Source organism: Strix aluco, chromosome 1 (assembly GCF_031877795.1).
Source record: "Strix aluco isolate bStrAlu1 chromosome 1, bStrAlu1.hap1, whole genome shotgun sequence".
In the NCBI taxonomy this organism is placed as follows: Eukaryota; Metazoa; Chordata; class Aves; order Strigiformes; family Strigidae; genus Strix; species Strix aluco.
The window spans coordinates 9,846,016-9,858,947 of record NC_133931.1 but is presented as its reverse complement, the minus strand read 5'-3'; the positions used below and the strand labels follow the sequence as shown (position 1 = coordinate 9,858,947).

The 12,932-nt window shown below is 37.6% G+C and overlaps 1 protein-coding gene across 2 annotated transcripts in view; it reads right to left on the bottom strand.

Moving 5' to 3' along the window:
* Positions 1-12,932, bottom strand: part of ADCY8 (adenylate cyclase 8) — a 139,042-nt gene that overhangs the window by 5,547 nt on the left and 120,563 nt on the right. For both annotated transcript variants that reach the window (XM_074840604.1, XM_074840700.1), the window contains 2 exons: positions 9,719-9,877; positions 5,929-6,075 (listed from right to left, as the gene is read on the bottom strand). In XM_074840604.1, the coding sequence (XP_074696705.1) occupies positions 5,929-6,075; positions 9,719-9,877 (306 nt within the window). The remainder of the gene's footprint in view (positions 1-5,928; positions 6,076-9,718; positions 9,878-12,932) is intronic.

Below are 12,932 nucleotides of genomic sequence, written 5' to 3'. Positions count from 1 at the left end.
GAGAGACCTAAGCAGAGTTCAGGTTGTGAACTCCATCAATGACAATAGGGTTTTATGTGGGATATGGACACATATTGCTTCATCACAGGCTTTAGAAATGTGTATTGCTGAAGTTAATACCAAAATACCCTGGGAAACTTCATGATAAGCAGTATGATATCTATAGGTATCAATATGGTCAGGCAGGAAGAAAAAAAACAGTTCACAGAGAAAAGGAATTTCAAACTTTCAGTTCTAAAGACTCAACTTAGCTGGGATTTAAATAAAAAAAATTCTTGCTGTGGTCAGGCAAAAATTTAATGAAGCATTTCCCCCTTTTTTTATACACTGTCGTGAATTCTTTTTCCATCTTGTGGGTTTGAATTTCCTGTCAATTAAAAACTAAAGGGATTATTTCATTCAAAGAGAGAAACATACCAAAGGCATAACATGAAATATCCCCTGCCATTGAACTAACCACAGTGTACGTCAGCCGGAGCGCCGGGGTCTTGGAAGCTTTGCTGTTCGTGTACAGATATCGCACCATCTGTCTCTAATGGGAGGCCGCACAGCATTGCACGCAGGGAATACAAAGCCATATGGTTAATGGCTCCCTTCCAAGTCAGGAAAGTCCGAAAACTTGACCTGCTTCTCATTTTTCTTCAGACTGCCAGAAAAGCCCATTATCTATGTTTCCCTCCTACAAGGGCAGCTCTTTCAACTGCTCTCTTAAAGAAAAAGATCATTTCTTGTAGCTCTGCTTTTGTGAAGAATCTGAGAGCACCAGGTGTGTGGGCAAGGGGAGAAAATGGCCTTGGTTATAAACAGTCTATATTTTCATTTCCAGATGGTTGCTGGAAGCAACAGCAAACAGCACAGTAATTTAAAATATATGATAAATATCTGAAATGACTCTTTAAGAAAGAAACTATGTATTGGCTGTGAAGCAATTTAGAAAAAATAATCCTAAGTAATCTTTTTCTCTTCTCATTCATTATTGTTTCCAAATCCCTATTTTCCTCCTGCTTTATCCTGTCTGTTAGATAGCTTCTCTCCTTCTTCAAATAATGGTTTATTTACCAATTGCTTTCTTTACAGTATGACAGGATGATGGATTTTGATTTTGGGGACATTCCAACTCAGTCCTAAATCAGTTGCTATTTGTTACAACATTTTAAATAGGCTTGCTAATTTACCAATATAGTCCAGGGAACATTTTCAAACACTAGAATGTGGTTGGTATCTGAAAAGCAACTAATGGCTTGATGCCGCAATTCATGTACAGCCAAGGTTATATGAAGGTCAGACCCTGGGATATATATATATATACATGTGCAAAGTAGCACAAAAAAGAATGTTCCAGGACATGGCACACAATTGCAAAGTAATCAGCAAAGTCTGAAAGCAAGATCCTGCCTTCTGCTGAAACCTTTATTTGTGGCAACATAATATATTTAAATCTGCTGTCATAAACACCATGTAAATCACTGCAGGATAAAGGAAATGGGGGGGGGGGGGGGGGGGGGGAAGAGCCCATGAACCAGAAAGCTCTTATTAAAGCACAAATCCCAACTGTAACATCACTAAAATACATAAATGATATATTAAAAAGGCTAGAAAGAATATTACATTCCAAAACCAAAAAATTCCTTCAAGACTCATAATCTTCAGGAGAAATGTTCCAATAATATTTTTTTGGTGCAACATGCCTAAGAATGAGAGTTTAGCTCTGTATGTGTCTTAAGACTAAGTCATATAAAAAAATGGGTAATTATAAAAGTAGATTTGCAGTGTTCATATTTGTTTTTCGATGTATGAACTGTTCCTGTCAGCACCTCTGTGCTTGGGTACAAAATAGCAAATTATATATAACTGCATTCTAGAATGATGCTATATGTTAAATTTTAAAAAAAATCTCCTTTTGTCAGTCCAGAAACCAGCACCTCCCATTCTGCCTCAGTCGACAGGAAGCCTGGATAATTTGGAAATCAACAGATTCATGAGCCATCAGGGAAAAAAAAAAACCAAAACCCACAACTGAGTAAAGGCTGTGCTTTGACAAGAGTCAATCACCTACTTCCCAAGACTGACTTTTGGACCAGGTTTCCCTGGCTCCCTAAGAAAGACCCAGTCACAACCTGACTCCTCTGTGGGCTCCTACCCCGTGCAGTTGTTGGTGGCAGGTTCTGTTCCACTGTTCACTATTTTTTGTTTGACTGGCTTTGTCTCTCTAACATAGATCCATTACCTGGAAAACAAAATAACAGATCTGGATTGTAAGCCTTCTGTTTTGTAGTAGCAAGGAAACTCCTCTAAAAAGAAGAAAGAAATAACCCAATTCTCGTGCACCTATCACATTTTTCCAGCCATATCAATTTGTATTTTTACCATTGCTTTCATTCAGAAACATCTACCTGGCCATATGGACAGAGCATTCCTACATCTATGTAAGGAAAGGAGGGACTCACAGTGTAAAATCTGATTTGAGATTAGGAAGTCAATTCAGTTGTCTAAACCTAGATGTCTAGCATCATCTAGAGCATACTTTCCTGAAAAACCTCCAATGGCTTGTTCCAGAACAGCATGAATTTTATGACGGTGCAGTATGGGATCTGGTGGTCCCATATGGGTGTTTCAAATCACCTAGATTATCTCAAATGGCACCAGGTACCAATGTCTTACACTCCTGTGCTAAGACTTCTATCTTTGGGAGACTCTACAGAGGTATTCATGTGGTGCTGAGGAGCAAAGTTTTCCCATGGCTAATAGTTCTGCTCTGCTCTCAAGCTGCACATCTGCATTTTGCTTCCAGGGCTGTATTGAGGCAGCAGGCAATCTTAGAAAGAAACATCATGAAAAACAAGGAACAGTGACATCATGTAGTGTCAGTCAACAGTTACATGGAATCATTACTGCCCCTGAAACATCATCCCTGAAATGACTTCTGGTTCTTTTTCCACGGATAGGATTACTCACTTCAGTTGTTCTCTCTGACATATCCCCTTGCAGACTGCTTAGACAGAATAAACTAACGACATGACCATGCTGAAAGTAGGTTAGCAGTCAGCAGGGGATCACATAATTTCATTTATTACCCGTACCAAGAACATATCTATTATTCAACTAAACATGTCTGGGACATAATACAGTCCCTAATTAGGTCCTTTATTAATTACAGAACAGGTGTTAGGGGCCTGAATGTAATATTGTGGTAGGGCTTTTGATGAAAACCTTGTCTTCAATAATCGCCACAACATCAATGGAATTTGGTTGTGAAGATTATTATGAACGTGCGTGACAAAATATCTTAAATTAATTCCTAGGAATAAGCTATGCGTTAAGTTTGAGCCATAATAATTTTAATCAGATCTGGAAAGAAAAACAAAACTATTAATCAAGAAGCATGCTGACAGCTGTGCAAGATTCAGAGATAAGCAGGTATTTATACCTATAGGGAAAGCAGTGCAGGAGCTTAACACATTACAGAGCTCTTCTCATAGGAGAGTAGATTTGTTTTCTACTAAAGTGCACAGGCATGCATGAATTCTTCTATTTCCAACTAGTAATTTTAGTACCTGACCAATTATATGGATAAACTCTCAATTTCATTGTCTCAGATTTTAGTAATCTTAACCCTGCTTCAGTTTTTATGAGCTACCACTCTATGAACATTCCCCATGCAGATGCCCAGGATGAGGAAGAATGAAGATGCAATTAAGTACCTGATCTGGGTTCATATTTAGGTTCTAGCTTCTGGTATGGGAACAGGTATTTTTGTTTTCAAAAAAATGCATGAAAGTCAACTACTCCTTTGTGCCTTTGTTTTCCACTTATGAAATGAAGATAACATAACTTCCACCAGAGGAACAAATGGAAAATATATTCTTCAAAACTTGTGAGACACCTTAGGTACTTGCTGCTCAGAATGGAATTTAAAAAGTCTCTTTTTCTAATCTCTTTTTTGCAGTCATATGACTTCCACTTTCAACTTTTCCTCCAGCACCTTCCTCTGAAGCCCTTTGAGATACTTGCTCTTCAAAGCAAAAAACCCAACCCAAACCAAACCAAACCAAAAACTCTAGGCTAGATCCGCAAAGAGAGATAGGTGCTTAAAGTAGGACTGAGTTAGAACTAAATAATTTATTTTTTTTAAAAAAAAAGACAGTGATTCTCAAATCTTCATTCAGCTGTATTCTACATCCTGGAGAGGTCAGAATTCTGCCAATACTTTAATTTTCTGGAAAAAAGCTTTCTGTATGGTTAATCTATGGGCAGAATCCTTGTCCAGATGCAAAAACTGAGTATGCCTTCTTGTCTTCTCTCAAAATCTCAATCTTTTGCACTCTGATAATGCCTTTTGAGTTAAGAGCCAAAGTGGTAAAAGATGTTGTCTTTTTTCAAACCATAACCTAAGTAGAGTTTTTTCCTTCTCTGTTTTAGATAATTGTCCATAGTTACATAGCTTATGTGGGATGTGAGATCCAGTTCCAGCTCCTTTTGAGGGAACAAACTCTGTTTTCTTGAACTACATCTTAATTTTAAACTGACAATACACTTATCACTTCTCCAGTTGATACTTTACCACAATACAGAAATGAATTTAAAAATTCCTTGAGATAAACAGATTAAACATGGGTTTCTTGGGTAGGATTTTTTACTGTTTCTCAATGATTTCTTGCTATCCATGTGACCCCTCCCCTGCTGTCCAATTTAGTACTGATCTTGCCTTGTTCAGCAGAATTCTGAAAAGGATGTCTTTTTCCCACTTTGTCTTTCGATAACTTAACTAAACCCAGAGTCACAGACCAATGATACCACCATCACCTCCCTCTTTCCCCTCCCCTTTTCTATCTGGACCACTCCAGTCTGTCCCACAGATCCAATCTCACTGACAAGTAGAGATGCCTCAGATTGTACTTCTACCACTCAGAAAGCTCAGGATGTCTACTCACTCCTGAAGAAATCTTGCAGTGTATAGGTTAAAAATCCCCATGCTAGGTAAGTTTGGCCTTACTTTTGCACCTTTCCTAGTTTTAAAGTTTTTTCAAAGTTCTTCACTGGTCTATCCTTTGTCCCCTTCCTTAATTCCTCTTGGTCTCATTGCTGGACATGATACCACCTGTCTAAGCTTCCTTACTAACTAGTTGGTATGCCATATACCAAGTATACAACTTGCTCCTGACTTCCTCTTCACTTTCCAGGTTTTCCTTGCTTACACCTGGAAATAGCTACATTGGGGATCTGACTTCTTCTGTTTATCTTATCCCCTCCTCAGCTCCCTTTCTGAAATTAACTGGATGGGATACCTAAATAAATTATTTTTCCTTTCTATGTGCTTTCCTTTTTTATTATTTTTTTTAAATTTCCCTTCACCTCTGAATTCCTAAGTAAAGCAAGCAGCTTTATTTCATTTATTCCTGTATAACATACCTGACCAGACAAGTGTCCTCTGTTAATACTTCACCACCTTTCATTCTCTACCAAGCATTCACTTCTGAGCTGTGTGCTTCACACTTAACTTGACGCTGTTTTAGCTTTAACATTCATGGAGTCCATTCAACCAATGACTTCAAAACAACATTTTTATCTGTTTGGATTTAGACCACTACTTTCCAGAACTGTTGTAAATACCTTTATCCTTCTTTCTTCTACAGATCTAAGCCATGTTCGTCTTCTAGATACACTGGAGCAGACTGGGATTTTATTTATGCATGTTTATACTCAAGTAACTATTGTTTTCAGTTTCTATCTCACTAGGGCATTCAGACTAAAGTTTGGCAAAACTAAGTACAAAAAAAACAAAATACACAATTCTAATTGGTGTAAAAAACCCCAGACAATTATTGGAAGCAGAATAGTTATTAAATTTGACAATTTAGGGTGATATATTTGGTATTTTGGAACTCATCATTTAAGCGCTATCATATTTTCTCTAGTAGCTGGTATTACCTCATCAAAGTCTGCAATGATTTCATTCAGCAAGCGCAGACATTCTACTCCTTGGTTATTCATCTCGGTCTGGGAATAGAAGTCAGCAAATCCAGGAATAGAAGCAAACATCACACCAACAGCATCATAGGACTGAGAGTATAATTCCTAAAAGAACAGTGAAGAAAACATGAGTTGAAATGGTAAGATATGGAAGAGAGCATAATTGGCTGTTATTAAAATGTTTCTTGGTTTTTCCATGTGTAATAACTTAATATCTGAGGTTAGCATTTATATACTAAGTGTTAGTCAAGTTCAGCAGGAGACTGACAGCTCTCACATTTTTTATCATGGATTACATGCAGGGTTTGGCCTTTCTTTGAAAGTCTGCTTTTTCTGCTTCTGAGATCAGGGGGCTATGCCAGAAAAAATGAAATAGAATTTTTCATTTTGATTTATATGGGGAACCACTTGAAGAAATGAAGGGCTTTTTGCAAGTATGAATACCAGAAAATCAAACATTGTTAGACAATTAAAAGGAACCTAATGCTTATTATTATTTATTATTGTTTAAGTCTGTTTCATAAATGTTTGCAGTTGACAATATTTTTCTAAATTTGTTGATTAACAGGGATCATATGGGACCATTTAAAATGTCTAATATGACCTCTTTGTAGAGATTAACTCGGTTACCACATTTTCTGGTGGATAATTTATACTTCACACTACTGCAGCCCTTTACAAGTTTGTTTATTCACAAGTGTTCAGAGATCCCTTACTCTGTGGTAAACTGTGGTTCTCCTAAAGTGACTATGGAGCTATTTGGTTGCCTGGCTCTGTGTGAGGTTCCTGTTATTAGGGTTTGAAAGGAGGGAGAAACATGAGGGTGATAATGGAGTTACTGGAGACAGAAGGAAGCTTATAAGGGATGGAACACAGGAAGCTATTAGAATAAAATATGCCCTGGGATAAGCTTCCACTTATGTTACTCATATAATTCACTTTGGAACTGAATGACAGATTTATCTATGGATGTGTTTGTGTTATTATGTATGTGAAAATGCGTTCAGTTCTTCTATGATCCCAAACAAATTTTTAGGAACAAAACTAATTTCAACTTCTAAAATGCCAGGGACTGAGCACCACCCCCCCCACACCCCCCCAGCCCACCCCCCCAACTCCTAATATGCTTTTCTAGTGGCTTATATACCATAACCATATGCATTCTCTTTTGTTTAATTTTTCTTTAACTTCAACTTCTAATTTTACCCAATGGTGGATACTTTCATTTTTGCTCTGGGACTTCTCTTATGACATTCTGACCTGGAGTAATTGCTTCTCAATGTTCTTGTTAGTATACTTTAGGAAAATTTAGTACTTTGGTCTCAGGATAAAAGGACTTACTGCTGGATGCCATACACCTGATGTAAACACGTCAGGCTCCTCTCCTTTCTTCATCTTGCTTCTCCCTAGAAAAGCATCCTGAACCCCTGCCCTGCATTTTGTTATGTTGTTAATGGTGCTACTCATCTAGACTGTTTAACAATGTGTTCTACAGTAAAAGTGGAAAAGTTCTACTAGCTTCCAAAGACACTGCAAAGCTTTGATTGAGAAAAAACATGATTGATTTCCTTCCTGCCCTTACATTTTCTTTCACTGAATAACATCTGCAGGGTCATGGAAGCCATACTCTAAAGACATTCTTATTCCCTTTCATAGGTATAGAAAAAAGTAATATACATGTTAGTTTGTGGATGTTTATGGAAGACTGGACAATATGTGTTAAGAGAAGCATATATACACTCAGGCATACTCTTTACTCAGATCATGAAGATAGAAAGCAACTGGCTGAAACCTTCAGCTGCTCCGTCTTTCTATTTTTGGTAAGAAGCATCAAGACAGAAATAATACATCCAGGAGAAAATGCTTACAGTACACATTTGGGAATTCATTTTTTGAGAGCAGAGAAATTAACTTAATGGCCAGACATGAACTGCAGGATTGATTGTACTGAAATCTGGTAGATGTTACAGCCAGCCAGCTCATGCATAAATCATCCCCATGTATAGTCACTTTGGAAATTGCCTTACAAAAAGCAGGGGTGGTGGAATTGAATTCAGTGGCAAATTACTGAAGCATCAGCAGTGATCCATGGGGCATCTGTTTGCTTCTGAAGATTATTATGCGTGTGAGTGTATGTGAATGAATGTGTAAGAGAGGACATGTATTCCCTGAAAATCCATAATGCAAGATTGCCAGAACACACTCATGGATGGTATTGGGGTCTGCTTCATTTGTAATGAAGCATTTTAACCTAGTTGCTTTCACACACACAGTTTCTCAAGTGCAGAGCAGTGTTTTTATGGCAGTTTAATACCCACAGAGTGTAAAATTCCTCAGGAGGCTGATTTCTAAAGTGCCTTTTCCTGTAACTGCTCACTATGTCGTCCTTCCCTAGGTGATATTTGAAATCACATCTTCAGAACACAATGATTCCTCATTGTGCAGTTTAATTCATTTGGCTACATCTATTTCCAAAATGTACAATCAGAAAAAGATAGCCTTGGTTCCTTTTTGCTGCACAATGAATAGTTATGTCTGTGCTGACAACCTGAATCTTGCACCATTTGTTATCTCTTCATTATGAAAGATAATTCCAACATTACATGAGAAAATTCCAGTTTCATCATACAATAGCCTTCATTGACTGATAATATTGTAATACACATTTGCCTTATTTCAGATAAGGAGTAAATGACTTAACTGCTGCTTTCAGAAACAAATTCTGAACTTCCCTTAATCCCTTCGGCAACCTCTCTTCAAATCCTGTTTTAGGAATATCCAGAGGCTCCTTATCAAGCTTTTCTTTGTATACTACAAACACTTTTTAGGAACATAGCCACAAACTATGTTTCTGAAATGGGTGTTTTGTTAACTGCCCAAAGAGGTAACTCAGGGCCAATATGAAATGGCAAAAATGTTCTCTTGGGTCTGAAGATGTGAGTGCCTGTTGCACAGATTCCTTCCAGAATAACTGGCACAGTCATAATAATACTCTGCAACATTGGGCTATCTTAAGGTTGCACAGGCATTCTGTTAAATTCACATATCTTTTTTAGGAATACTAGATTTTCATAGAGTCATGGGTTGGAAGGGACCTCTGAAGGTAATCTACTACAGTTCCCACTCAAAGCATGGCCAATTAGGTCAAGTCTCTCATGATCTTGTTCAGTTGAGGGTTGAATATCTCCAGGACAAGTTTTCACAACCTCTCTGAGCCCTGATGCAATGATCACTTTCCCAGGGATTCTTTTTCCCTTGTATCTAACTGAGATTTTTCTTCCTACAGCATGTGTCATTGTCTCTTGTCCTTTTGCTTGCACATTGCAGAAGAATTTGGCTCTGTCTTCTCTATAAACACCCATTAGATAGTTGAAGACAATGATGAGATCCTCTTTCAGCCTTTTCCTCTTAAGGTTGTATGAACCCATCTCTCTCAGTCTCTTCTCATATGTCATGTGCCCCAATCCCCCAATCATTTTAGTGGCCCTCTGTTAGACTTGCTCTAGTAGGTCCATGTGTCTCCTACTGGTGAGCCTGAACCTTGGAACACCACTGCAGATGTGGTCCTAGAAGTGCAGAACCCTTTACTTTAAAACTTGATTTTTTTTTTTAATGTGGATCAGATACCAAATATTGGCAGTATTTGTGTAATAAATCCTATTGAGAATTAAGTTCTAACAATTTCCTAACAGATCTGCTTTTCTTTTGCTAATTAGATAAAAGTATCAAAAATAAAACTGATACATACTTCATTATCCCGATCCTTCTCCAGGAAGTGACGGGCAACGTGACTGGGTAAAATATTTCGTAACATATTTTCATTGTGCTCCCTTAGCTCCTTCATTTCATTGATTTCTTCTTTTGCTTGAACACGCCACAGAAAATCCAGCCTTGCTGTGTATTCAAGCTGCAGTTCCAGAAAGAAAAAAAAAGGCAAAAATAAAACCTGACAAGATAAGAGTAGAATTTGTATTGTCATCCTGGCAGGCTGCTCCTGCCATGTAACTGCTATCAGTGCTTCTGAAGATCTTTGACTCTGAAAGAATTTGATTTCATTGCCAGAAAAAGAGATTATTTCTCTTCCTTGTGTATGGTAAGTGTCTCAGAGGAATCTTGGGCAAAATAATATTTGTCATATTACTGCTATGGTCAGGGGCTAGAAAATGCCATAAAATTATTTTCCTTTTAAACAACTCTTTATTAATTGGATAATGGAGTCAGACAGAAGACAAGGTATTGGAAGATATTGGTATTGGTATGAAATAAATATATTCCCCTTTTCATATGTGTTTTCAAATGAAATTATTTTCATGAGAAAATAGCACAAGGGTCATTCTAAACACTTTGCAGAGACAGGTAGTTTACTTTTCAAGGATGAACATCTTTCAGCAAAACTAGCTATAACAGCCCAACACACTCCCAAAGAGGACTTTCAAATCTGTGGCACCAAAAATGAGGTATTTTTACTGTTGGGGTATGCACTTATTTACAATTTAAGTATTTTAAAAGATAGTGAAAGACATGCTATTTGATAACCCATCAAATACTCTGTCCCTGATATATCATGGATCCCGAGTCTGCAATCAGAATTTACTATGTGCACAGTGGCAGTGCCTGATACCCTCACCTCAGCTACAAACTGAACTTAAATGGTTTTCAGTGAGGTATGTGTACAGAACAAAAGGAACTTTCCTGCACAGCACAGTTTATATGTGTGTATATATATGTATTATGTATTTTTATATACATATATAAAAATGCATATTCTTATATACATAAATGACGACAGTCTGCTAGCTGAAGCAGGGAACATGTCGAAACATCATGCTGCTTGCCTGAGAGGTATATGTGTGTCAGCACATGGGCAGGACCAACACTGCCAGAACTTTTAGGTGCATAACACTGAAGGAGGGTTTTAAGCACGTTTTAAGGCAGGTGATACTGTAGCTTGCACAAGGGATGATTTATTAAACTACAGCTTTATTGAAAATGATGGAAATATATCCGTGTGCAGTAAACTGAAAGAGAAAACATATTTGGGAGGCTTGAGATGCTCTAACAAGAGATAATAATCAAACACCCAGCAGAGAAGCATATTATACCAGCAAATAGATGACTTTTACAATTGGGAGAGACATCAAATGGTTTGCCAAAAGGTGCTGGGATTAAGGAAGTGGTTGGGATATAATTCACGTACCAAACTGAGATAAAGTGCAAGCCTGCAGTGGGTGGGAGTGACTAAGAGGGGGTTCACGCATTGTTTAGTGACTCATCTTGCTGACATTTTTCATTACCAGCAGTGGTCAATGGCAAACTGTCAGAAGAAAATGCAAAGCACCTTGCAAGGGGACTTATAGGTTGACTGTACTCCAGGGAGCTTTCCTTCCTAAAAGCTAAAAGGGAGCCTGGCTTGGTATAAACTTCCAAAGCTTGTATGCAATTTAGCAGTGATTTACTTGCCCTCTGGATGCTATTGCTACCTTTATAAGCAATTAATCTCTTTTCTAGTTCTAATGTTTTGATCTCCAATCTTGTGACTACTAATTCCCTAAATTAACTGCACAAAAAAAACTGTCAGGAAAAAGTATTTTAAAATCTTTTTTTCCAACATTTTTCAGTTTCCTTCACCCCTCATTTTGTGCTAGAAGAGAGAGCCCATACCAGATGATAACTGACTTTTATCTCTACCAGCTGACTGAGAAGGCAACATTGACTATAATTTTGCAAGGAGTTCTAAAGGTATTTTGCAGATTGGCGTGGAGCAGAAGCTGCTGGTAAATTATGAGTTATCTGATGCTTCAGATATTTAATGCTACTACAATAAGAGCTTTGCAAAAACAGGTAGTACAGTTTTTCACAGTTGATTTTTTATGCTTCTGTACAGGAAAATTTCACATCTCTAATCCTAGCTTAGAATAGCAGTAGCTAATCTTTACTTTTTAGATAACATCATTTTGGTTATTTATAATCACATTGTAACATGAAATATTTTTCTTGCATCATCATTGGACAACTGAGATGACACCGTTAATTCAGAAATAAAAGGGTGTGCCACATATGAGATCTGAAAATAGAAAATTTTAAGTAGATGCTTTGCTATGTTCTCATATATGTTAAAACTAACAAAATTATAGGGTTGAGTTTTGGATTTATTTTTTGATTGTGTAATGAAATGTTCCTGGGCACAGCGGTGTCAATAAAAATGACTGTCTGCAACATAAATCTGGAAATGTCCATGTTTTCTTGCCCTGATATGTAGCTCTATGAGATCCCCCTAATTGTAATAGTGAGTGAAGAAAATAGAGAAGATGTATTACACACAAAGTTTAACACTACCTATGTCTTCTAAATGCTGTACAACCCAAACACTCTGCAGACAACTGTCACAGACAAGGAAAGCACAAGGTAAGGATCAGTGTTTGTGGTATAGTATATTCTTCCTTAGAGAATGAGAAAAGAGGATTTACATCCCAAAGGGACACTTTCAACCACCAAAAACAGTCTAACTCCAGATAAAACAAACAAATATCCTTTCTTTGTCACATTAAAATCTGAATATAGAAAGGATAATGAAGAGACCTGAAGTGTAATACCAGAATTAAGTATGTCTCTTCCTCTCTTTTTCAGTTGGAAAAATCTCCTCTTCATGTTTCCTGATTCCTCCCCTTTTTCCCAAGCATGAAGAAGGTTCAGAGGGGCATGTTTGTTGCAGATAAATTGCTGTGTAGAGATGTCAGTCTCTCCTCCCTTCCCACAAGGCTCTGTAGAGCCAAGCCACAGCCCTGACACCCAGAATGTTATTAGGTTCATAGCCATCTGTGCCTGCACTGTCAAAGTTCAAGTCTTTGTACTAAAGAGCCCCAGAAGCAGAAAAGCAAACCAGTCACTCAGTCAACACTTGCCTACATCAGAACACTCATCTGGTGTAGGCAAGGTGTACACTCAGATCTACAATCTAAAAG